Genomic DNA, 22,940 nt, shown 5'->3' with positions numbered 1-22,940 from the left:
CCCGAGAACTAGACAGATCCAGGTACAGTGATTTGCCATTTATTTCAAAGACCAGTGGTCAAGAGGCCCAGGGTTATAAACAAAGTCTGATCCTCACCCCAAGATGTGTTAGTCTGGGCTGGGGAGGACCCTCAGGCTGTGTGTATATGTGTGCAATGTTGTGTGTCTGTCATTGTGATGTGTTTTGTAATGTGTGTTTGTCATTGTGATGTGTGTGTGTGTAATGTGTGTTTGCCATTGTGATGTTGTGTGTGTGTGTATGCGTGTGTTACCAGGTCTGACTATAACTTGGCATGTCTGTGTCTGACGTAACGAGCATTAATTACCAAGTGTGACGGTGACACCTCTGGGGGTGGCTGTGTGGCTGGGCTATAGTCTGAGTTTTGTGTGGTTGTGTTATGCACACAGCGCTGCGGCTGTCTGTTATGCCGTCTGTGACTTCCACGTGATGGTGCGGTCGTCCATGAATCTGGCCCTTTGCGTGTGTGAGTCTACAGTTGGGAAAGAGTGGCTATTTCACAGCCGTGTGACAGATTTCGTGGGATGCCATAGGTGTCACGGTATAGTCATTCTTTCTTTCTTCCTTTCCATCAGCTTTGTGCCAGGCCCCGGGCTGCATGCCGAGGACAGAGCTGCGGTGTCCCAGTGGGATGTCTATGCTTGGCAGTGATGAAATCAGCCATGCTGGTAGCATTTACACCATGGAAATTGGCAAACATTACAAAGTTGTTCCTCTTGCAGGACAGCTGGTTATTAAACATTTATGAGTATGTTGCTGTGCCCATGTTTCTGAGTGTAACTCTTTGTGACCAGGCTGTGTGGCCACAAATCTGTGGGTGGGATCTGAGTATGTGACTCTGACTGTAGGTGGGTGGGGCTGGGCTGAGTCCTGATGACCAGTCTCCTGCCCACTCTGTCCATGCTCATGAGAGTAGGGAAGTGGACAACGTTTTCCACCCACAGCCAAGTCCCTGGAATCCCAAGTCCTATTTTCTTCTGAATCAAAAGCATAAATACCCACTCCCTCACCCCTTCTTCCTGAATATCAGGCAAATCAACTTTACCCAACGTTTAGGGGCCCACAGACCCCAAGTCTCTGGGTCTTTGACTTAGTATTGTCCGTGGCAAGGTCTGCAGTCTACACGGGTGTTCTGAAGGTGCCTCCTGGGTCCTCAGCCCTCGAGATGTCTGAGTTTTTGGTCCCTGGCAGCGCCCACTGAGCTTTCTGCTTTTGAGTTTTGGGGTGTCCTCCAAGACCTGAGTTTTCTTTTTTTTCAAGATGAAGTCTCGATCTATTGCCCAGGTTGGAGTGCACTGATGCGATCTTGGCTCACTGCAACCTCCACCTCCCAGGTTCAAGCAAAATTCTCCTGCTTCAGCCTCCCGAGTAGCTGGGATTACAGGCAGCACAACCATGTTCGGCCAAGTTTTGTATTTTTAGTAGAAATGGGGTTTCACCATCTTGGCCAGACTGGTCTCGAACTCCAGACCTCAGGTGATCCGCCCGCCTTGGCCTCCCAAAGTGCTGGGATTACAGGCATCAGCCACCATGCTCGGCCTCTGCTTCCCGAGTTTTCTGTCTCCTGAGGCACCCTCTGAGGCCTCCACCTGCCAGACCCCTGTCCAAGGCACGATGCTCCTTCCTTCACACCATGAAAGCCCCGAAGTAAGACCGGGTGCCATCACGGAGTCGGACCAGGCGCTCATCCAGGACACGGACGACCACCTCCTCCCCAGCCTCCAGGTGTACCACACCACCCAGGAAGCTGCTGTCCCACCAGACGCGGGAGCTGCTGGTGGCCTGTCCGCAGGGTGACTGCTGGCTGACCAGCAGCTCCAGCTCCTCGGGATAGCGGGGCGTGCGCTTGTAGAGGCCGTGGGTGATGGTGCTGGCCAGGCCCTGCGGGCAGCCTACACCGCCCAGCTGCACCTTGGAGTAGAGGTAGTAGTAGCCAGCCTTGGTGGCCACCAGGGCTCCATTGCGGTAGCTGAGGCCCCTCAGGAAGGCCAGGCCCAGCTGGGTCTCCCACAGTAATGGACCCCCACTGCCCGTCAAGCTGGAGTTGGCCCCTGGAGGGAGAGAGAGAGACAAAGGGAGCTGCTGGTCAGCACGTCTTACTTTTTTTTTTTAAGATGAAGTCTCACTCTGTTTCCCAGTCTGGAGTGCAGTGGCGTGATCGCGGCTCACTGCAACCTCCACCTCCTGGGTCCAAGCTATTCTCCTGCCTCTGCCTCCCGAGTAGCTGGGACTACAGGCATGTGCCACCATGCCCAGCTAATTTTTGTAGTTTTAGTAAAGACAGGGTTTCATCATGTTGGCCAGGATGGTCTTGATCTCTTGTCCTTGTGATCCACCTGCCTCGGCCTCCCAAAGTGCTGGGATTACAGAAGAGAGCCACCGCGCCCGGCCTCACGTGCCTTACTCTTGCTGTGTAACTCCAAGCCAGTCACCACTAGTCTATGTGTGTGTGTGTTTGTGTTTGTAGAGGTGGGGTCTCACAATGTTGCCCAGGCTGGTCTTGGATTCCTGGGCTCAATCGATCCTCTTGCTTCAGGCTCCCAAGTGCAGGGGTCACAGGCATGAGCCACCCTGCCTAGCCTGTTTGTATGTATTAATTCACTTCATCCCTGCTTTGCAGATGAGGGAAACTGAGGCACGGGGAAGCAAATTAACTCGCTTAGTCTACCTCTCAACTCTTTGCATCCCCCTTTTGCAGGTGGGGAAACTGAGGCATGGAACCATGAAGTGACTTGTCAAAAGTGTCAAACCTTAGCTGGGTGTGGTGGCTCACCCCTATAATGCCAGCACTTTGGGAGGCCAAGGCGGGAAGATCCCTTGAGCTCAGGAGTTGGAGATGAGGCAACATAGGGAGACCCCGTCTCTACAAAAAACAAAAAATTAGCAGGGCATGGTGGCAGCACCTACAGTCCCAGCTGCTGGGGAAGCTGAGGTGGAAAGATTGCTTACACCTGGCAAATTGAGGGTGCAGTGAGCCATGATAGCACCACTCCAGCCTGGGTGACAGAGGAGACCCTGTCTCAAAAAAAAAAAAAGAAAAGAAAATAAAAAAAAGGTCAAAATATGCAAGTTTGTGAAACCAAGAAACCAAGGCAGCATCTCTGTGTGCTGTACCCTCTGTGTGCCTCAGTTTCCCTTTCTGTAGAATAGACATATTAATAGCACCTGCTTAGAATGTAATAAATTAATATGTAGAAGGCAGATCACAGCGCATAACGCAGCATAAGCACTATATGAGGGTTCATTAAATAGATAAAACTAGGCCAGGTGTGGTAGCTCATGTCTGTAATCCCAGCACTTTGGAAGGCTAAGGCGGGTGGATCACCCGAGGTCAGGAGTTCGAAACTAGCCTGGCCAACGTGGCAAAAACCCATCTCTGCTAAAAATACAAAAATTAGCCAGATGTGGTGATGCATGCTTGTAGTCCCAGCTACTCGGGAGGCTGAGGCAGGAGAAATTGCTTGAACCCGGGAATCGGAGATTGCAGTGAGCCGAGACCATGCCACTGCACTCTGGCCTGTGCAATAGAGTGAGACTCTGTCTCAAAAAATAAACAAAAATAATGAATAATAAATAAACTAGAAATACATATCACTTGCAGCCTATGTTCTGAGCAACCTGTGAGTAAATAAGTAATGAATAAATGAATGCACTGATAGCATTCATTCATTCATGCATGGCATTCATCTGGTCTTCCTGAGACACCCTGACCCCTGCCCCATGCCAGGATCCAGGGTCCCCCTCACCTGTAAGATGCGCGGCTGGGTTGACCTGGTGAGACCTTCGTTCTGGGGAAAGAGGGCCAGAGGTGAGAGACGAAGACAGACAGTGGAAGTCAAAGCCAGCCTCCTAAAGGGTCATCACATCTACCTCCTGGAGTCAACCCCACCCCTTCCGGAGTAACCCACACTTCTGCTTCTCAAGCCTGGGGGAGGGGCACCTGTGAGGATTTGGTCAGTTGTGCAAATCACATTGGGCAATTGACCGAGGGGTGCGGGTAGCGTGGGAATCATCTCACCTCCTTTCTGGGGAGCAAAACCCTGACTCACCTTGTATCAGCTGCTCCCAGGAGCCTGCACCTCCGTCCTGAAAATACAGAAGGAGCCCGCAGTGAGAACCGGCAGTGGGGCCACGCCCTTGCATTGCTCACACGCGGCTATGAGACATGAGGACCATAGCCACCAACACACCCTCAGACACGTACACAGGGCCACATGCACTCACTCGCACACACACACACACACACACACCCTGCCCAGCAGCCTCATAACCACTTGGTGCCTCAGTTTCCCTCTATGTAAATGGGGTTACAAATAGTGTCTGCTTGGCATTTAATGAATTAATATATGTAAAACATTATTACAGTACTTGGCACATAGTATGCGCTAGAGAAGGGTTTAATAGGCCAGGCATGGTGGCTCACACCTGTAATCCCAGCACTTTGGGAGGCCAAGGCGGGAAGATTACCTGAGGTCAGGAGTTTGAGACCAGCCTGGCCAACATGGTAAAACACTGTTTCTGCTAAAAATACAAAAATTAGCTGGGTGTGGTGGTGCATGCCTGTAATCCCAGCTGCTCCAGAGGCTGAGGCAGGAGAATCACTTGAACCCGGGAGGCGGAGGTTGCGGTGAGCTGAGATTGTGCCATTTCACTCCAGTCTGGGTGACAGAGTGACACTCTGTCTCAAAAAAAAAAATAAAAAGAGAGAAGGGTTTAATAAATAAGTAACATTGTCCAGCATGGTGGCTTACATCTGTAATCCCAGCGTTCTGGGAGGCCAAAGTGGGAAGATCGCTTGAGGCCAGGAGTTCAAGACCAGCCTGGGCAATACAGCAAGACCTGGTCTCTACAAAAAATTTTAAAAATTAGCTGGGCATGCTGGGGTGTGCCTGTAGTCCCAGCTACTCATGAGGCTGGGGCAGGAGGCTTGCTTGAGCCCAGGAGCTTGAGGCTGCAGTGAGCTATGATCATGCCACTGCAGTCCAGCCCAGGCAGCACAGTGAGACCCTGTCTCTAAGATAAATAAATATGTAATTAAATGAATAAGTAATATTTAAAATACATGGATGAGGCCAGGTGTGGTGGCTCACACCTGTAATCCCAGGACTTTGGGAAGCTGAGGTGGGTGGATAACTTGAGGTCAGGAGTTCAAGACCAGCCTGGCCAACATCGTGAAACCCCATCTCTACTAAAAATACACAAATTAGCCTGGCCGCAGTGTCAGATGCCCGTAATCCCAGCTACTACTCAGGACGCTGAGGCAGGAGAATCACTCGAACCTGGAAGGTGGGGTTGTAGTGAGCCAAGATTACACCACTGCACTGCAGCCTGGATGATGGGAGAGAAACCCTGTCTCAAAAAAAAAAAAAGCAGACAAGGGATATGGCGGACCACATGGACACCACCCTTAGGGTATAGCACCTGACATAGGGCGCAGAACTCAACATCGACATGACACTGAAAAGACACACGTGGCCTCAGATACGTGGACACATGGTTTGTGGTTTATGGATGCGTCTATAGACACAGAGCCCCAGAGACAGAGACTCAACACAAATACACCGGCTGTAGATGGGTGGGTGTGTGGACGTGTGGGTGCATGCGCATACATCCACATGGGTACGTGGACATGAATGTGTGGCCACTGGATCCAGACTCAGGACACAAAAGGGGCCAAACCCATATGGATACGGTATTGGGCACATACAGACCCACAGGTGGGGCACACAGACAGGCAGACACATCCACGGCCAGCTGGAAGCAGTTTGAGAGATTTCCACAGATGGAGGCCGGGTGCAGTGGCTCACACCTGTAATCCCAGCACTTTAGGAGGCCGAGGTGGGTGGATCACAAGTTCAGAGTTCAAGACCAGCCTGGTCAAGATGGTGAAAATACAAACAAATACAAAAAATACAAAAAAATTAGCCGGTTGTGATGGTGTGCGCCTGTCATCTCAGCTCGGGAGGCTGAGGCAGAGAATCGCTGGAACCCGGGTGGCAGAGGTTGCAGTGAGCCGAGATCACGTCACTGCACTCCAGCCTGGGCGACAGAGTAAGACTCCATCTCAAAAAAAGAGAGAGAGAGAGAGACTCCCACAGATGGCAATGGTTAGAGAATTAGTGACAATTGTAGCAACAGGAATAAGTACAGAAAAACGCATGTGTGTGTGCACAGGGGTGTGCCTAGCAATGTTGGGGTGTCAGTTCCGACAGGTAGAGCAGGCGCCATGTGCACCACACACGCCATAGCCTTATGAAGAGACTGCCCTTATTCTGTAGATGAGAAAGCTGAGGTTTGGAGAGGGGAATTCACTTGTCCGGGGATAACAGCAGCAACTGGTCAAGCCAGCTGTTCTCAGCCTGTGCCCTGTCCTGTGCGTGCACACACACACACACACACACACACACACACACACACACACACACAGACACAAGAGACCCTCCCCGCCCGGCCTCCACCGACCGTCAGCCCCCAGGCTCCACTCACAGGCAGGCGGGCGACCATCTCTCCCAGACGCCAGTGCAGCTGCAGCAGGAACCAGCCTTGGACGGCCAGCCCAGCCCCCATCAGCGACACCAAGAGACCCAGACCCACCAGGGCTGGCCTGCACGACAGTCTTCGGCGGGTTCGTCCCAGCCTCGTGAACGGGATGTCGGTCTGTCCGTCCACCACAAATACCGAGGGCCGCACCACACTCTCCTCCATGCCCAAGGTGCCCGGAGTGGGACTGGCACGTCTGGGTCCTTCAGCCTCAGAGGAAACCGGAATTGCTCAACACTCCTGGGCTGTGCACGCTGAGGACAGGCACCCGGGGGCCGCCTTTAGAGCCGGGGATCAGCCCCACCCCTTTCCCCACTCACCCTCTTCTTCTTCCTGTCCCCCCGCCCCCGGCCGCCCCCGGCCTCTGCCCTGTCTCACTCTCACTCACGCAGACTCTTACACTTTCCAGAGCCTTCTGAAAATGTGACTCAGGTGGGAAGTGCAGTGGGAAGCCCCCAGCTTTCCCTTCTTGGACACATCACTTGGGGCCACGAAATATTTACTGAGGACTTCTTGTGTGTGCCATGCACTGCTCTAGGTGCGGGGGATGCAGCAGTGAACAAGAGTGGCAAGGGCCCCTGCTCCAATGGTGGGCCTCTTCTGGTGGGGTCGGAGAGACAAGAAACCTCATAAACAAGAAAATAATATGTTGGGTTTTTTTTTTCTTTTATTTTGATATAGAGTCTTACTCTGTCACCCAGACTGGAGTGCAGTGGCATGATCTCAGCTCACTACAACCTCCACCTCCTGTGTTCAAGTGATTCTCCTGCCTCAGCCTCCCAAGTAGCTGGGACTACAGATGCCCCCAACCACATCCGGCTACTTTTTGTATTTTTAGTAGAGATGGGGTTTCATCATGTTGGTCATGCTGGTCTTGAACTCCTGACCTCAAGTGATCTGCCTGCCTCAGCCTCCCAAAGTGCTGGGATTACAGACGTGAGCTGCCACATCCGGCTTTCTGTTGTGGTTTGATGTGAAAAGTGCAGTGAAAAGTGCTAGAGCAGAATGAAGGTGTGGATGTGTGCTCTCTGTGTGTGTGTGCCTGAGTTGGCATGCATGTGTGAGGTATGTGCATGTGGGTTTATGTATTCAGTTGTGTGCATGCAAGTTTGTATTGTGCACATGTGTGCAGGTGCATGCCTGTGTATGCATACATGTGCTGGTGTGTACGTGTGTGGATATGCAGGCAGGTGCATGCATACTTGTGTGGTGTGTCTGTGTGCATGTGGTTCGTGTACATACATGCATATGCAGGTGTGTGCATGTATGTACATGCATTGTATGTGCAAATGGGTGTGCATGTATGTACCTGTGCACTGGAGTGTGTGTGTGCATGCATGCTTGTACAGGTGTGTGCATATGTGTGGGGAGGTGCATGTGTGATAAATAAGTGAGGTCCAGGCGGGTTAGGTTGGCAGAGATGAGGGGTGACCACCAAAGTCAGTTTCCCTCTCTGCTCCAGTGACCCAGATCCCAGAGAGCGTGCATGCATTCATGTGTGGATTTTAAACATTGGAACTCATAGTCCGGTGTTAGAACCACTGTTCACCCAGTAAATCAAGCCTAAGACCTGGGAGTCCCTCCCTCTGTCTTGTCCCCACATTCTACCCTGCAGCAAGTCCTGTTCAGTCAAGCTCCAAGCCAGATCTCAAATCCCACTGCCGGTTTCCATCCCTGCTGCTATCACCCTAGCTCAGTGCTATGAATTGAATGTTTGTGTCTGCCCCTCCCCCTGCCAACCTCCAATGTATATGTTGAAGCCCTAATCCCCACTGTGATGGTGTTAGGTGATGGGGCCTCTGGGAGGTAACCAGGTCATGGCGTTGGAGCCCCGCGATGGGATCTGCACCAATATAGGAAGAGACAGGAGATGTTCACTCTCTCCTGCATGTGAAGATGCAGCAAGAAGGTGGCCGTCTGGAAACCAGGAAGAGAGCCCTCACCAGAACCTTACCCTGCTCTTGGACTTCCAGCCTCTAGAACTATGATACATAAACACTTGCCATTCACGCCATGCAGTCAGTGGTATCTTGTTACAACGCCCCAAGATGACTGAGACACTAAGGTACCCTCATGTCTCGCTTTGACTGTTGCAGCAGCTTCCTCATTAGACGCCTAGATGTCGTGCTTCACCCGCTGCTGCTTTAAAATTCATGTTTTCCCCTCGAGCTAGCGCAAGCTCACTTACTTACTTATTTGGATTTTGTTTTATTGGGGTAAAAGTCACATAACAAAACTATTTAAAAATTAGTAACTCAGCCGGGCACGGTGGCTCACGCCTATAATCTCAGTACTTTGGGAGGCCAAGGTGGGCGGATCACCTCAAGTTCGGAGTTCGAGAGCAGCCTGACCGACATGGAGAAACCCAGTCTCTACTAAAAATACAAAAATTAGCCGGGTGTGGTGGCACGCGCCTGTAATCCCGGCTACTCGGGAGGCTGAGGCAGAAGAATCGCTTGAACATGAGAGGTGGAGTTTGCAGTGAGCCAGGATCATGCCATTGCACTCCAGCCTGGGCAACAAGAGCAAAACTCTGTCTCAATAAAATAAAATAAAATAAAATAAATCAGTAACTCGGCTGGGCGTGATGGCTTACTCCTGTAATTCCAGTGTGTGGTGGTGGCCACCCACTTGCTGGAGTCTCCTCTGTTGACAACTGCTGTGCACTAAGTGGGGGAATCTCCTGCTGAATTGCTGGGTGAATTGCAGAGATGGGAGCTAGGCTCTCTGGAGAGAAAAATTCTCTGGGATCTGAGTCACTGGAGCAGAGACAGAAACTGACTTTGGTGGTCACCCGTCATCCCTGCTAACCCGACTTTCCTGGACCTCCACTCCACACGCCTCAGATGGGTCACTCTTTATCCAGAGAATGTCTCCAGCGGCTGGGAGCAAAGCCTGCCCGCCATCCCAGATGGCTCATCCTAAGGAAACAGGATATTCCAGGCTGGAAATTTCCTCTTTCGTTTGTTTGATTGAGACAGGGTCTTCCTCTGCTGCCCAGGCTGGAGTGTAGTGATACAATCACAGCTCATTGCAGCCTTGACCTCCTGGGCTCAAGCCATCCACCTTGGCCTCCTAAGTAGCTGGGACCACAGGCATTCACGATTACACCTGGCTAATTAAAAAGCAAAGTTTGTATAATACATACTGGGTCCCCCATCCTCCCACCTTGGCCTCCCAAAGTTCCGGGATTTCAGGTGTGAGCCACTGTACCTGGATTCCTCCCTCCCTCCCTTCCTTCCTTCCTTCCTTTCTTTCTTTCTTTCTTGTCACCCAGGCTGGAGCACGGTGGCATCATCTTGGCTCACTGCAACCTCTGCCTCCTGGGTTCCAGAAATTTTCCTGCCTCAGCCTCCTGAGTAGCTGGGATTACAGGCGCCTATGACCATGCATAGCTAATTTTTGTATTTTTAGTAGATACGGGGTTTCACCATGTTGGCCAGGTTAGTCTCGAACTCCTGACCTCAGGTGATCTGCCCTCCTCAGCCTCCCAAAGTGCTGGAATTATATAGGTTTGAGCCACTGCGCCTGGCTTCTGTCTTGTTTCATAAGTATCTTGGTAATATCCTTGATTTTACCTCTTGACTCTGAAAGCTAAAAACACTTCTCTGGCCCTTTATAGATAAAGCTTGCTGCCAGCTTGCCCCTGAGCTCAGGCTAGGACACCAAGTGACCTTCGCTGGGGCCTCTGGGCTTGGGCCCCTGTGCTTTTGCTCACTCTGCCCCGGCAGACATCTTGGGTCTTTCTTTGCACTTCCTCTTCCTGCTGGTGGGAACTATCTTCTCCAGATCTCCAAAGCCAGTTCTCCCTGGTCATCTGCGTCTTGACTCAAGAAACTTCTCCTCACAGGAGCCCTCCCTGTATTGATCAGGTGTCTCCCAAGAGACAGAACCAATAGAAGACAGACAGATAAAGATAGAAATAGAGATCTATAGGCTGGACGTGGTGGCTCACGCCTGTAGTCTCAACACTTTGGGAGGCCGAGGCATGTGGATCACCTGGGGTCAGGAGTTCGAGACCAGCCTGGCCAATATGGTGACACCCTGTCTCTATTAAAAATAAAAAAATAAAAATAAAAAATTAGCTGGGTGTGGTGGCACACTCCTGTAATCCCAGCACTTTGGGAGGCCAAGGTGGGCAGATCACCTGAGGTTCGGAGTTTGAGACCAGCCTGACCAACATGGAGAAACCCAGTCTTTACTAAAAATACGAAGAATTAGCTGGGTGTGGTGGTGCATGCCTGTAATCCCAGCTACTCAGTAGGCTGAGGCAGGAGAACCGTTTGAACCTGGGAGGAAGAGGCTGCAGTGAGCCGAGATCACCCCATTGCACTCCCACCTGGGCAACGAGAGCAAAACTTTATCTCAAAAAAAAAATCTATAGAGACAGACATAGATACAGAAAGCTAGAGAGAGACAGGAGACAGAGGTACAAAAATGGAGAGAGAGAAACAGAGAAGAATAGCGTCAGAGATATCACAACACATTTAATTCAAGGAATTAGCTCACACGATCATGGTTGGCAAGTCTGAAATCCACAGGACAAGCCAGTTAGGCTGGAGGCTCAGGTAAGAGGTGATACTGCGGTCTTAAAGGCTGGAAACTCAGATAGAATTTCTAGGTCGCAACCTTGAGGCAGAATTCCTTCTGCAGGAAACTTTGGTGTTTACTCCTCAGACCTTCCACTGATCAGATAGATCAGCTGATCTATCTGATCAGCTGCCCACTTACATTACCGAGGCTCATCTCCTGTACTGAAAGTCAGCTGTGTTTGTTGATGTGCGTCCCATCTGAAGAATATCTTTCTGGCCAGGTGTTGTGGATCACACCTGTAATCCCAGCACTTAGGGAGGCAGAGTGGGGAGGATTGTCTGAGCCCAGGAGTTTGAGACCTACCTGGGCAATATAGTGACACCCTGTGGGAAGTAGAAAAGTTCCTTTTTAAAGTTTCCTTTCTTGTTAAAGAATAAGTGTGCTAATAACTTTGTTAAGCCCTGTCCTTTGTAGCTGTTAGACATGCCATGCTTACAGGCACGTAGTACATTCTATGTCCTTGTACTTTAACCCAAGATATCTGTGCCGAACGTGCTCATAGGCATATACCAGCTCTCCATTGCTTTTACCTGTTTAGAAAAGTTTTAATTATTAGCCAATCAGGTTTTAGTTTATATTGTGAGGTCTGGCTTCAGCCAATGGGGATCAGACACAGCAGTAAGGATGACCCCAGATGCATAAGGGATAAATTTGTCTGCTTTTCTTTTGTTCATTGTACTCTGGTGGCATGATGGCTAGGGAGGGTACACTTCCTGCGGTCCAGGAAGTAAAAATTGTGTTGCTGAAAGATCCTTTGTTTCAGTGCTAATTTTTCTTTGTGGCACCGAGCAACTATTTCCAACAGACCCCATCCTCAACAAAAAGGAAAGAAAAAAAATGACAAAAAATAAGAAATATAACTTACATTTCTAGCAACATTTAGACTAATGTTCTACAAACAACTGTAAAACACTAGCCTAGCTATGTTATCCCATACATTAGCCCTCATGCCACTCAAGCTAAGTGATCTTCTTAACTGCTGGACCTACCGCATGGTGAACGTTCCTTTCTGGACATCCTCACTGTCTAAAATCCATTCCACAATGCCTTCCTTTTTGGGGGACAGTGGGAAGGATGGAGTCTCGCTCTGTGGTCCAGCCTGGAGTGCAGTGGTGCTATCTCAGCTCACTGCAACCTCCGCCTCCTGGGTCCAAGTGATTCTCCTGCCTCAGTTTCCCAAGTAGCTGGGATTACAGGTGCCTGCCACGACGTCCAGCTAATTTTTTGTATTTTTGGTAGAGATGAGGTTTTGCCATGTTGGCCAGTCTGGTCTCAAACTCCTGACCTCAAGTGATCCACCTGCCTCAGCATCCCAAAGTGCTGGGATTACAGGCATGAGCCACTGCACCTGGCCCCATGCTGTCTTCAAGGGTTCTTTCCTGCGCCCCCTTTTAGAATGTAAGATTCATAAGACCCTATCTGCACCATTCACAGCCTCAAGTGATAGGTTTTAGCTCAAAATAAAAGCAAACACAAAACTCTCATATGTTGAAGAAATGAATCAAATAGATCCCAGACAGGAGAAAGGGGGAGTGAAGTCTGGGCACAGTGGCTCACACCTGTAATCCCAACACTTTGGGAGGCAGGGGCAAGTGGATCACTTGAGGTAAGGAGTTCGAGACCAGCCTGGCCAACATGGTAAAACCCTGTCTCTACTAAAGATACAAAAAATTTAGCTGGGCATGGTGGCACACACCTGTAATCTCAGGTACTTGGGAGGCTGAGGCAGGAGAATTGCTTGAACCTGGGAAGCAGAGGTTGCAGTGAGCCGAGATCACGCCACTGCACTCTAGCCTGGGAGACAGAACAAGTCTCTGTCTCAAAAAAAAAAGAAAAAAGAAAACAAAAAAGAAAAAGAAAAAAAAATGGAGGAATGAATAAGAAAAGAAATGAGAAGAAGGATGTGAAGCAGAGTGGTGGGCTTGGCAGATGTCAGCTGGGATACCCAGTACCTAGTGAGTTATGAGGCGTTTGGCCGGAGGCTTTGGCATTTGGGAGCTGGATGGAGTAGGGTGGGTGTGCATCCATTTTCCCCGTACCCTTGGAGTTGGTGGGGCGGGGGGTCTTAGGGAAAAGAGGCTGTGCAGGTGTGACTTTCAGGCTCAGTGGGGGTTTCGTGATGACTTGGTGCAGACTTGGGAGGCTGCATCCCACACTCCATACGCACACCCTCCCAGTCTCCAAGGGACCAGAGGTGCAGCAAGAGGAGGTGCTTGGGGCTCCATTTCCCCTCAGCAAATGTGTTCCCACTCCCCACACCCAAGGCTGTGGCTCCCCACGCAGTGCTGGTGATGCTGTGACCACAAAGCCCCCACACTCCCTGCCTGCTGACTCACGTCTTCCCTTCCCTGGAGCTCCAGCCAGAAACACTGCCGTGGTGGCCAGCCCCCACCCTCGCCACTGTCCCCTCTTGTGTACAGAGTTACCAGACACAGCTCAACCTGATGCATTGACTCCTCGCTCAGGCCCATCTAGAAACGGGGTCTGGGAGGGTGAGGTGAGGCTGGAGGAGGGAGGAGGGATGCAAAGGGGGACAGGTGGGGATGCAGGTGGGAGGGCAGAGCAGGACTGCAGGTTGATCGTGCTGGTGAAGCTACAGGGATAGATGCAGAAGGAGGGGCAGGTAACGAATTTTTGCAAAATCATAACTGAGGAAATTATGATGGTGAAAGAAATCAGACCTAACTCCATCTTGCTTCTAAACTTTTTTTTTTTCAAATTATTATTATTTTTTGAGACGAAGTCTCGCTCTTGTCACCCAGGCTGGAGTGCAGTGGCACGATCTTGGCTACCTCCAACATCCACCTCCTGGGTTCAAGCCATTCTCCTGCCTCAGCCTCCCGAGTAGCTGGAACTACAGGAGCCCACCAACACGCCCGGCTAATATTTGTATTTTTTTAGTAGAGATGGGGTTTCACCATATTGGCCAGGCTGATCTCAAACTCCTGACCTTGTGATCCACCTGCCTCGGCCTCCCAAAGTGCTGGGATTACAGGCGTGAGCGACTGCATCCGGCCCACCAAACTATCTTTAAAAACTCTGATCCCCAAATGCTCGGGGAGACTGATTTGAGTAATAATAAAACTCTGGCCTCCCACACAGCTGGCTGTGCGTGAATTGCTCTTTCTCCATTGCAATCCCCGTTTGATAAATCGGCTCTGTCTAGGCAGTGGACAAAGTGAACCCATTGGGTGGTTACAGTAAGAAGACAGATAAGTCTGCAGGTGAGAATGTAGGTGACAATGCTGGCAAGAACACAAGAAAATATCTAGAAAAGCATGCAGGGAAAGATGCAGGTGAGGACCCGGATGAAGACGCAGAGAAAATACACTCGCTGAAGAGGATGCAGTTGCGAAAAAATAGGTGAGAATATAGGTAAGAATGTTGTTAAGGTAAAGATACAGGTAGGCTTACAGATAGAGATGTAGGTGTTGGGGCCAGGTGAGGAGGCCAAAAACAGAAACAAAAAACCCCTGGCTGGGCACGATGGCTCACGCCTGTAATCCTAGCATTTTTGGAGGCCAAGGTGGGAGGATCACCTGAGGTCAGGGGTTTAAGACCAGGCTGGCTGACATGGTGAAACACCGTCTCGAATAAAAATACAAAAATTAGCCAGGCGTGGTGGCACATGTCTGTAATCTCAGGTACTTGGGAGGCTGAGGCAGGAAAATCACTTGAACCCAGGTGGCAGAGGTTGCAATGAACCAAGATCATGCCATTGCACTCCAGCCTGGGCGACAAGAACGAAACTTTGTCTCAAAAAAACCCACAGAGGCCGGGCGCGGTGGCTCAAGCCTGTAATCCCAGCACTTTGGGAGGCCGAGGCGGGTGGATCACGAGGTCAAGAGATCGAGACCATCCTGGTCAACATGGTGAAACCCCGTCTCTACTAATACAAAAAATTAGCTGGGCATGGTGGCGCGTGCCTGTAATCCCAGCTACTCAGGAGGCTGAGGCAGGAGAATTGCCTGAACCCAGGAGGCGGAGGTTGCGGTGAGCCGAGATCGCGCCATTGCACTCCAGCCTGGGTATCAAGAGCGAAACTCCGCCTCAAAAAAAAAAAAAAAAACCCACAGAAACAAAACGCCACCACCAACAATAACATAAACCCATACGTGGATAGAGCTGAGGGTGCAGATGAGCGCTGGTAAAGATTCAGATGAAAATATCGGTAAGATTGGGAGGGGGGAGAACATTAGGAAAAAAAAGAGCGAATGCATCGTGGGCTTATACCTAGGTGATGGGGGTGCTGGGTGCGGTGGCTCACACCTGTAAGCCAACCACTTTGGGAGGCCAAGGTGGGCGGATCACTTGAGGTCAGAAGTTCGAGACCAGCCTGGCCAACATGGTGAAATCCATTCTCTACTAAATATACAAAAATTAGCTGGGCAAGGTGGCAGGCACCTGTAATCCCAGTTACTTAGTAGGCTGAGGCAGGAGAATCACTTGAACCTGGGAGGTGGAGGTTGCAGTGAGCCAGGATCGTGCCACTGCACTCCAGCCTGGGCGACCGAGTGAGACTCCATTCCCACCCCACCAAAAAAAGAAGACAGTGTGGAATGGATTTTGAAAAAAAAGAAAAGAAAAGTAAAGAAAATTTTGGTAGAATTAACAGGTGAGGATACAGGTAAGCAAAGAGGTGAGAATTCAGGGGAAGGGGCTGTGAGCTACCGGTGAGTGTACAGGTGAGTATGCAGGCGAAATGGAGGTGAGATGCAAGTTCACTTCATGCTACGTGCAGGAGAGGCAGGTCCATGCTACTTGGATAAAGAAGTCAGCACACTCGCAGGTGAACGCCAGGAGAGAATGCAGTGGGAACAGGTGAGGTTTCAAGTAGGATGGAGCTGAGCTGCAGGTGAGGCGGCTGGGGGATTGAAGCCTCTTGCTCTCTGGCAAAGAACTCCAGAGGCGTGAAATACAACAAGCTTTATTGGGAGTGGGGGAATGGGGGTGTGGTCAGTTGGGGCACCCATAGACAACCATGTTCTCCGTGAAGGTGCCCAGTTCCTGGCATTGTTTCTGGTTCTCTTCGTCTTGGCATTCGTCGTCCTCCGGCCAGTGCTCCACCCAAGTGTCCTTCCCGATGATATAGCTGATGCTGGAGGGGAGGAATAGCAGGTCAGGAAGGGGCGTGGTGTGGGCGGGGTATAGGGCGGGGCAAATGGTGTGGGCGTGGCATGGGCGTGGTGGTTGCGCCTGCCTGCGCGGGACAGCACTCACTTGGGTTTCTCTCCCCAGAAGTCGGAGGAGAGGCCCCACATGAGGTAGAATTTCCCTTTCTCCAGCTTCAGGGCTTCTCTGCACTTGATGGGGCTGATGAATGTGCGCTGCTGCCCAACCTGCACCTCATCTGTGCCTGGAGTGGTGGGCAGAGGGAAGAAGCTGAGCCATGGGGAGGAAGTCAGGGAGCCCCCCACCCCCGGGCAGCGTGCTGAGGCTGACCTGACTTGATGATCTGCTCAATGGCCATGACGTATTCGTCAAAGTCACTGGACAGCTGGATCTTGACCAGTCGGGTCTTGTACACTGTGGGGGACAGGCGGACAGTGTGGGTCGTGGGCTAGGTTGACCATGAGGGGCACCCTGGTTTGCAAGTGCACCAGGGCATGTGGCTCTCTCCCCCAAGCAGAAAGTTGGAGAATCACAGCCAGTCACACTATGGCACACCCCTCATTACACACACAAGCATAGAGGGTCACCTGCATGCACACAGGCCCAGCCACCTATAAAGTGTAGTAATATACTAGGTATACGAGGCAATGACAGCTACTCATATGCACACAACACTACAGCCTCATGGCCACGAGCATAACCAGCCACAATCACAGCACACAAAGCCACAACCACTGCAGTCATATACGTAACTTCAGGTGTCCACAACCACAGCCTCACATAACCGTGGCCACACACAACTACAACCTCACAGCCACACTGCACACAGCCACACTCACCTTTTCTCACGTACACATACTCCTAGTCACGGTTCCCCACACAGTCATGGCCCCTCACAACACATGCACACACACACACCACAGCCACTCACAGCCACAGCCTGAAGCCACACCATGACAACCGTACCTACCACCCACCATACAGGTGGACACACACAGCCACACGAGTGATCCCCCCGACTCACCATAGTCCACTCCTGGCTCGCAGGCCTTGTCCAGCCGTTCCTCCTGGGTGATCTCGTCTCCTGAGTTTTGGATGAAGCAATTCTCTGCAGGGTAGGGGTGGAGACAGGGTCTAAGTCCCACTCCTCATCTGGGCCTACTGCCCATGGGTGTGGCCAGCTCTGGGAGCCTATCCCTCTTGGTATATCCCCTGGATATGGCCCCTGAGGGGTCCCTGGCCATGGAATGGACGACCTGGGGAAGTGTGGCTTGCTCAGGCCCACCTGTTCCTGGCTCCAGGGAACTCACCCTCAGCACAGCGGCACAGTTCATCCCGGCATAGCTTGTTCAGCTTCCCGTCCTCCTTTTCCGGGTGGTAGAACCGTGTACAGCTTTCCGCTGCAGGCGGACATGATGCGGAGGAGATCAAGGGGTAAGGGCCTCCCTCCCAAGACCACGCCTGGGAGGTCCAGATCCCCAGTTCTCAGTCTACAGACCTGGAGACACCAGGTCTTCAACCCCTCAGCTCCCTCGGACCCCCAGACCCCCTCTACTTTCTGATCTTTGGGATTCTCAGACCCAGCTCACAGACGCCTGGGACCCTCAGACCCCAAATTCATACATTCCTGGGACACTCAGATCTCCAACCGTCATATCCCTGGAATCGTTAGACCCTTATTTTCAGACTGCCTCCCCCAGCTCACATATACCCAGGTCCCTGAGACTCCTGGATCCATCAGACCCCCAACTCTCAGATCCCTAGAACCAACTCATAGATCCTTGTGACCCTTAGACCCCTGGGACCTTCAGACAACTAATCCTGAAATCCCTGGACTCCTTAGAACTTCATTCTCAGATCCCCTCAGAACCTCAGAACCTCAACTCATAGATCCTTGGGATCTTCAAACTCATGGGACCTTCAGACTCCTAATCCTCAAATTCCTGGACTCCTTAGAGCTTCATTCTCAGATCCCCACAACTCATATATACCTGGGACTCTCCAGCCCCTGGAACCATTAGACCCCAGGCCCTAGGTTGGCTGCTCACCCAGGTTGTAATAGGCATAAACCTTGACTGCACCAGGCTGGATAAGCTCTACATTGAAGTACTGGTGAACTTTGAAAGACAGACAGTCTTCCTCGGAGTGTGAGACCTGAGTGGGAAGGAGGAGCTTGGTCAGTGAGGTGACATGGGAGGCAGTCCAGCATTAGGTCCTGTGAGCTGGGGCAGTGATGGAGAAATTGAATGAGTCGAGGAGGAAGTGGTGAAGATAAATGAGCAATTCACCAAATACATTTACTTTTCTTCCTAGGCTCACAGCTAGACTACATTTTCAGCTCCTCTTCCAATTAGGTGTGGCCAGGTGGCTGAACTCTGGCCAATGGATTGCTATCTATGCCCATAAAAACAACCCATGCACAATCTTCTTTTCATCTATAATGAATAAATCCTACAGAGAACTACAAAAGATCCTAAGGATTGCAGAGCCCCAGGATGGAAGGTGCTTGGATCCCTGAGTGACCACATGGAGCAGAGGGATTCTTCCTTACCTCCGATGCCAATTGGACTTTACATGAGTGAGAAATACAAGTCTGTTGTGTTAAGATCCCATATTCTTAGGTGTTTTGTTTTAGTAGCTAGTATTACTTAAACTGACTAAAATGGGATTGAGGGGCCCTGTGGGTATCAGGAGTTAGCAGGGAGGATATGGGGATAGGAGAATGGGAAGAAATAGAGAAGGGAGAGGAGAAAGCCCAAATCCTGGTAGATATAAAAGAGTAAGAGAATACCAGATGGAGAGAAAATAACAGAAGAGAGGGCAGGTGTGGTGGCTCATGCCTGGAATCCCAGCCCTTTAGGAGGTTGAGGCAGGAAGATTGCTTGAGGTCAATAGTTTGAGACCAACTTGAGCAACATATCAAGACCTCCATCTCTACAAAAAATAAAACAATCAGCTGGATACTTACAAAGAATATTTATGAAGAAACAAGAACAAAAATTTAGCTGGGGCCAGGCACCAGGGGCTTATGCTTGTACTCCTAGTACTTCAGGAGGCTGAGGTGGGAGGATCACTTGAGCTTGGGAGTTTAAAACCAGCTTGGGCATTATAGTGGGTCCCCATATCTACAAACTTTTTTTTAATTCACTGGGCATGGTTGCATGCACCTGTAACTCCAGCTACTCAGGAGGTAGAGGTGAGAGGATTATGTAGCCTGGGAGGTCAAGGCTGCAGTGAAAAAAAAAAAAAAAAAAAAGGCTGGGTACAAAAGCATAATATTTATGAAAAAATAAACAAACAAACAAAAAATTAGCTAGGTGCAGTGTTGCAGGCCTGTAGTCCCAGCTACTCAGGAGGCTGAGGCAGGAGGATCTCTTGAGCCCAGAAATTTGACTTTGCAGTGAGCTAGTATCAAGACACTGCTCTCCAGCCTGGGTGATACAGCGAGACCCTGTCTCTTGAAAGAAAGAAAACAACAGAAGAGAGAAATAGATGCAAAGAAAGAAACAAAGCTCAGGATTGGGCTAGGGAACAAGGCAAGAGCTTTCTCTCCATAAAGCACTTAAAAAAAAAACACTCTTTATCAGAGTTTTAAAAATATAGCAAAAAAGGGAGAAAAAAAAACCAACCCAAAGGGGCCCTTTTTCAATGGTTTAAGACGCTGATGAGAAGCTGGAGGAGCCAAATGGTCAGAAGATGAGACACTTATAGAAGATACTGGGTTGACCCCCTTGTTTTACAAGCTCCTTCCCCTATCACCCAGCAGCACAGACCCTGTCTCCTCTAGCCTAGGGCTAGCCTGACCCAGACACAAAAGCTGAAGAGAAAAGAAAAGACCAGCCAGATAGAGGTCAAGGTGCCCATGGAAGCCTCCCAGGGGAGGATGATGCAGCCTTACCTTTTCCAGGTAGATGATGAGGGTGTTCCTGTCGGAGAAGGCTTTGTCCAGCTCATACTTGGAGATGTATCTGTCAACGCCATTGCTCAGCTGGGGAAAGGTAAAGACTGTGAAAAGTCCTTCCTTGACTGTTCTCTGCCTGCAGCCTCTTCCAGACCCCAGGCTCCTTTCCACTTATCCCAGCTTCTGAGTCCTTCATACCTTCTTGAGGTCTTCTGTGTCTGGAGCGAAGCCAGTCATCATGGATATGTCCAGTATAGACATAGTGGCATCCTGGTCTCCCAGGTACCTGGATAGTGCAGAAAGAAGGATATTGGGTCCCAAGGTGGGGTCAGCCCCAAGAGTCTGTTCCTGGACAAGGAGGTCTGGTCAGGCACTGAGATTTCCAATTCCCACACAGCAGCACAGAGGGGCGTTACATTTTTTAGGAAACATTTCCCCAAAGGAAATAAAAGGCAGGGTAGTGTAACGGTCAAGGTGATTGATTAAGAGCTCAGACTCCGGACCCAACTGCATGGATTCAAATTCCAGCTCTAAATAACATTGGTTGCATTATTTGACCCCCTCCATGCATCAGTTCTAGAAAACAAAGGCAAGAATACAGACAACCCTCATTTGGCATGAATCAGTTAAATAACACTAGTACCCCAGTGACATGGTTCACATTTCAGCACCTTGGTATATTGATCATGAGTAGCTGCATGAGGTATAGACTTTGTTGCTAACTCTTCAGTCTAGAAATCACTACCTAAATAACAGATGACCATCATAATTGAGGGCCAATTACTGTCACTCCTTTCGAAGTCCATCAGTGATTGGTCACTGAGCTTCTGATATTCAATTTATGCACAGACAGCAAAGTGTGTAGTTATGTTGCCTCCCTGTCTCCAGGTGGCAAACTCCCATGAGATTTTACAACAAAGTATCACCAAAAGAGGGAACTGGCCAACAAAGATAAAAATGCAGCAAAGAAATGAAAAGTGATAATGCCAGAAGTGAACTTCAAAGAGGGCATAAATGGAGTTGTAGAAGACTAGCAGAGCATGGGATGTTGACAAGTGGCTAGAGGAACTGAGTGAAGGCAAATGTATTAGCATAAATGAGGAAGGTCATGGGGACAAAAAGGATGAAGATGTCCGAGAAGGGACATTATAGAATAAAAAGTCACTTTAAAGGAACTCTTGGAGGAATTTCATGACACAGAAAGCTCAAAGGATAACATATTGGAAGCTGATCCAGACTTAGAAAGGAGCAAGACAGCTGGACGCGGTGGCTCACGCCTGTAATCCCAGCACTCTGGGAGGCCGAGGCGGGTGGATCACGAGGTCAAGAGATCGAGACCATCCTGGTCAACATGGTGAAACCCCGTCTCTACTAAAAATACAAAAAATCAGCTGGGCATGGTGGCGCGTGCCTGTAATCCCAGCTACTCAGGAGGCTGAGGCAGGAGAATTGCCTGAACCCAGGAGGCGGAGGTTGCAGTGAGCCGAGATGGCGCCATTGCACTCCAGCCTGGGTAACAACAGTGAAACTCCGTTTCAAAAAAAAAAAAAAAAAAAAGAAAAGAAAGGAGCAAGACAACGTACTAAGGCATAGAAAAGATATTTACTCCATGTTGTAAATTACACAAAGAGAAGAAGGCAAGCATTTTTTAATGCTTTTTTTTCTGAAGCACTCTCCATAAGTGTCTTACAAATGAAAAAAAAACACCTTGCATCTCAATGTTTTAGTGTTTTAAATTACAGTGTAATCAAATAGTCATCTTACTATATCTTTCATTTCCCTGTATCTTTATAACTGGCAGTATGAGAATTTAAAATGTTGCAATAGAAACATTTAGGCTAGGCATGGTGGCTCATGCCTGTAATCCCAAAACTTTGTGAGGCCAAGGTAGAGGATTGCTCAAGGCCAGGAGTTCGAGATCAGTCTGGGCAACACAGTGGCCCCTACGTCTAGAAGGAGTAAAAAATAAAAATTAGCCAGGTGTTATGGTACACTCCTGTAGTTCCAGCTACTTCAGTGGCTGAGGCGGGAGGATCACTTGAGCCAGGGAGTTTGAGGTTACAGTGAGCTATGATTATGCCACTGCACTCCAGCCTGGCTGGCAGAGCAAGACCCTCTCTCTCTTAAAAGAAAAAAAGAAACATTTAAAGGTCATGGAATGATTGTGTACTTTTCTCCATTGATTGCTAAGATCACTTGGACAGTCTCAACTTCCATGGTCATTGCTGTGGTCTCACACTGACATGCAAAGAAAGGACGTGGCGGATACTTAGAACAGTACCAGATACACGGTGTACTTGGAAAGTATTGAATATCATGGTTATTCTTTGCAAGAAGTCTTGCTAGAGATAGAGGGATGGCCAAGATGAACCCCAGGCATCTAGCTTCTTACCTGGTACAGATATCAAGGACCATACTGTTTTTGGCATCCTGAGGCCTCTTTTCTAGAAACACAGAAGAAAGAAAGATGGGAGAGGGTATACCTGTGTGTTGATTCAGGAGGGGCGAAGACATTAGAAGAGGGGTAGGAGGAAGGTGGCAGATAATGCCTCGGTTCCTTTTACCTGTTTCCGGGGCTGGTGTTATGGTGACCCTGAGGTCGAATTTATTACAGGTGAGTTGACCTTTGGCCTTAGCATGGTACATTGTCACCACCTGGTAAGATGGGAGAGGAGACACAGTGTCAGCCCGCCGGACTAGACTGCTGAAGACAAGAAGAGAGGGTCCCTCTGAGATAGAGGGGCATGAGCCAGGCCAGTGTGGGTTTCTGTTTTC

General features: G+C 49.9%; 2 protein-coding genes across 2 annotated transcripts in view; both read right to left on the bottom strand.

The window, feature by feature from the left end:
- Positions 1-252: 252 nt before the first annotated feature.
- Positions 253-6,801, bottom strand: TNFSF14 (TNF superfamily member 14). The gene is made up of 4 exons (XM_012436057.2): positions 6,506-6,801; positions 4,069-4,105; positions 3,766-3,807; positions 253-2,070 (listed from the first exon to the last, which is right to left on the bottom strand). Exons 1-4 carry the CDS (start codon positions 6,722-6,724, stop codon positions 1,646-1,648), a joined length of 723 nt encoding a protein of 240 aa, XP_012291480.2. The 5' UTR covers positions 6,725-6,801; the 3' UTR covers positions 253-1,645.
- Positions 6,802-16,063: 9,262 nt separating this feature from the next.
- The window catches only part of C3 (complement C3), a 40,555-nt gene continuing 33,678 nt past the window's right edge, over positions 16,064-22,940 (bottom strand). The window contains exons 32-41 of the mRNA XM_064382010.1: positions 22,730-22,820; positions 22,558-22,609; positions 20,364-20,451; positions 20,163-20,252; positions 18,313-18,418; positions 17,575-17,664; positions 17,289-17,372; positions 16,595-16,678; positions 16,373-16,508; positions 16,064-16,250 (exon numbers count right to left, since the gene is read on the bottom strand). Of these exons, the coding sequence (XP_064238080.1) occupies positions 16,109-16,250; positions 16,373-16,508; positions 16,595-16,678; positions 17,289-17,372; positions 17,575-17,664; positions 18,313-18,418; positions 20,163-20,252; positions 20,364-20,451; positions 22,558-22,609; positions 22,730-22,820 (963 nt within the window). The 3' untranslated portion in view covers positions 16,064-16,108. The remainder of the gene's footprint in view (positions 16,251-16,372; positions 16,509-16,594; positions 16,679-17,288; positions 17,373-17,574; positions 17,665-18,312; positions 18,419-20,162; positions 20,253-20,363; positions 20,452-22,557; positions 22,610-22,729; positions 22,821-22,940) is intronic.

Source organism: Aotus nancymaae, unplaced genomic scaffold (assembly GCF_030222135.1).
Source record: "Aotus nancymaae isolate 86718 unplaced genomic scaffold, 86718_ANA_hifiasm-v0.15.2.pri h1tg000028l, whole genome shotgun sequence".
Taxonomy (NCBI): Eukaryota; Metazoa; Chordata; class Mammalia; order Primates; family Aotidae; genus Aotus; species Aotus nancymaae.
This window is presented reverse-complemented; position numbering and strand designations above follow the sequence as displayed.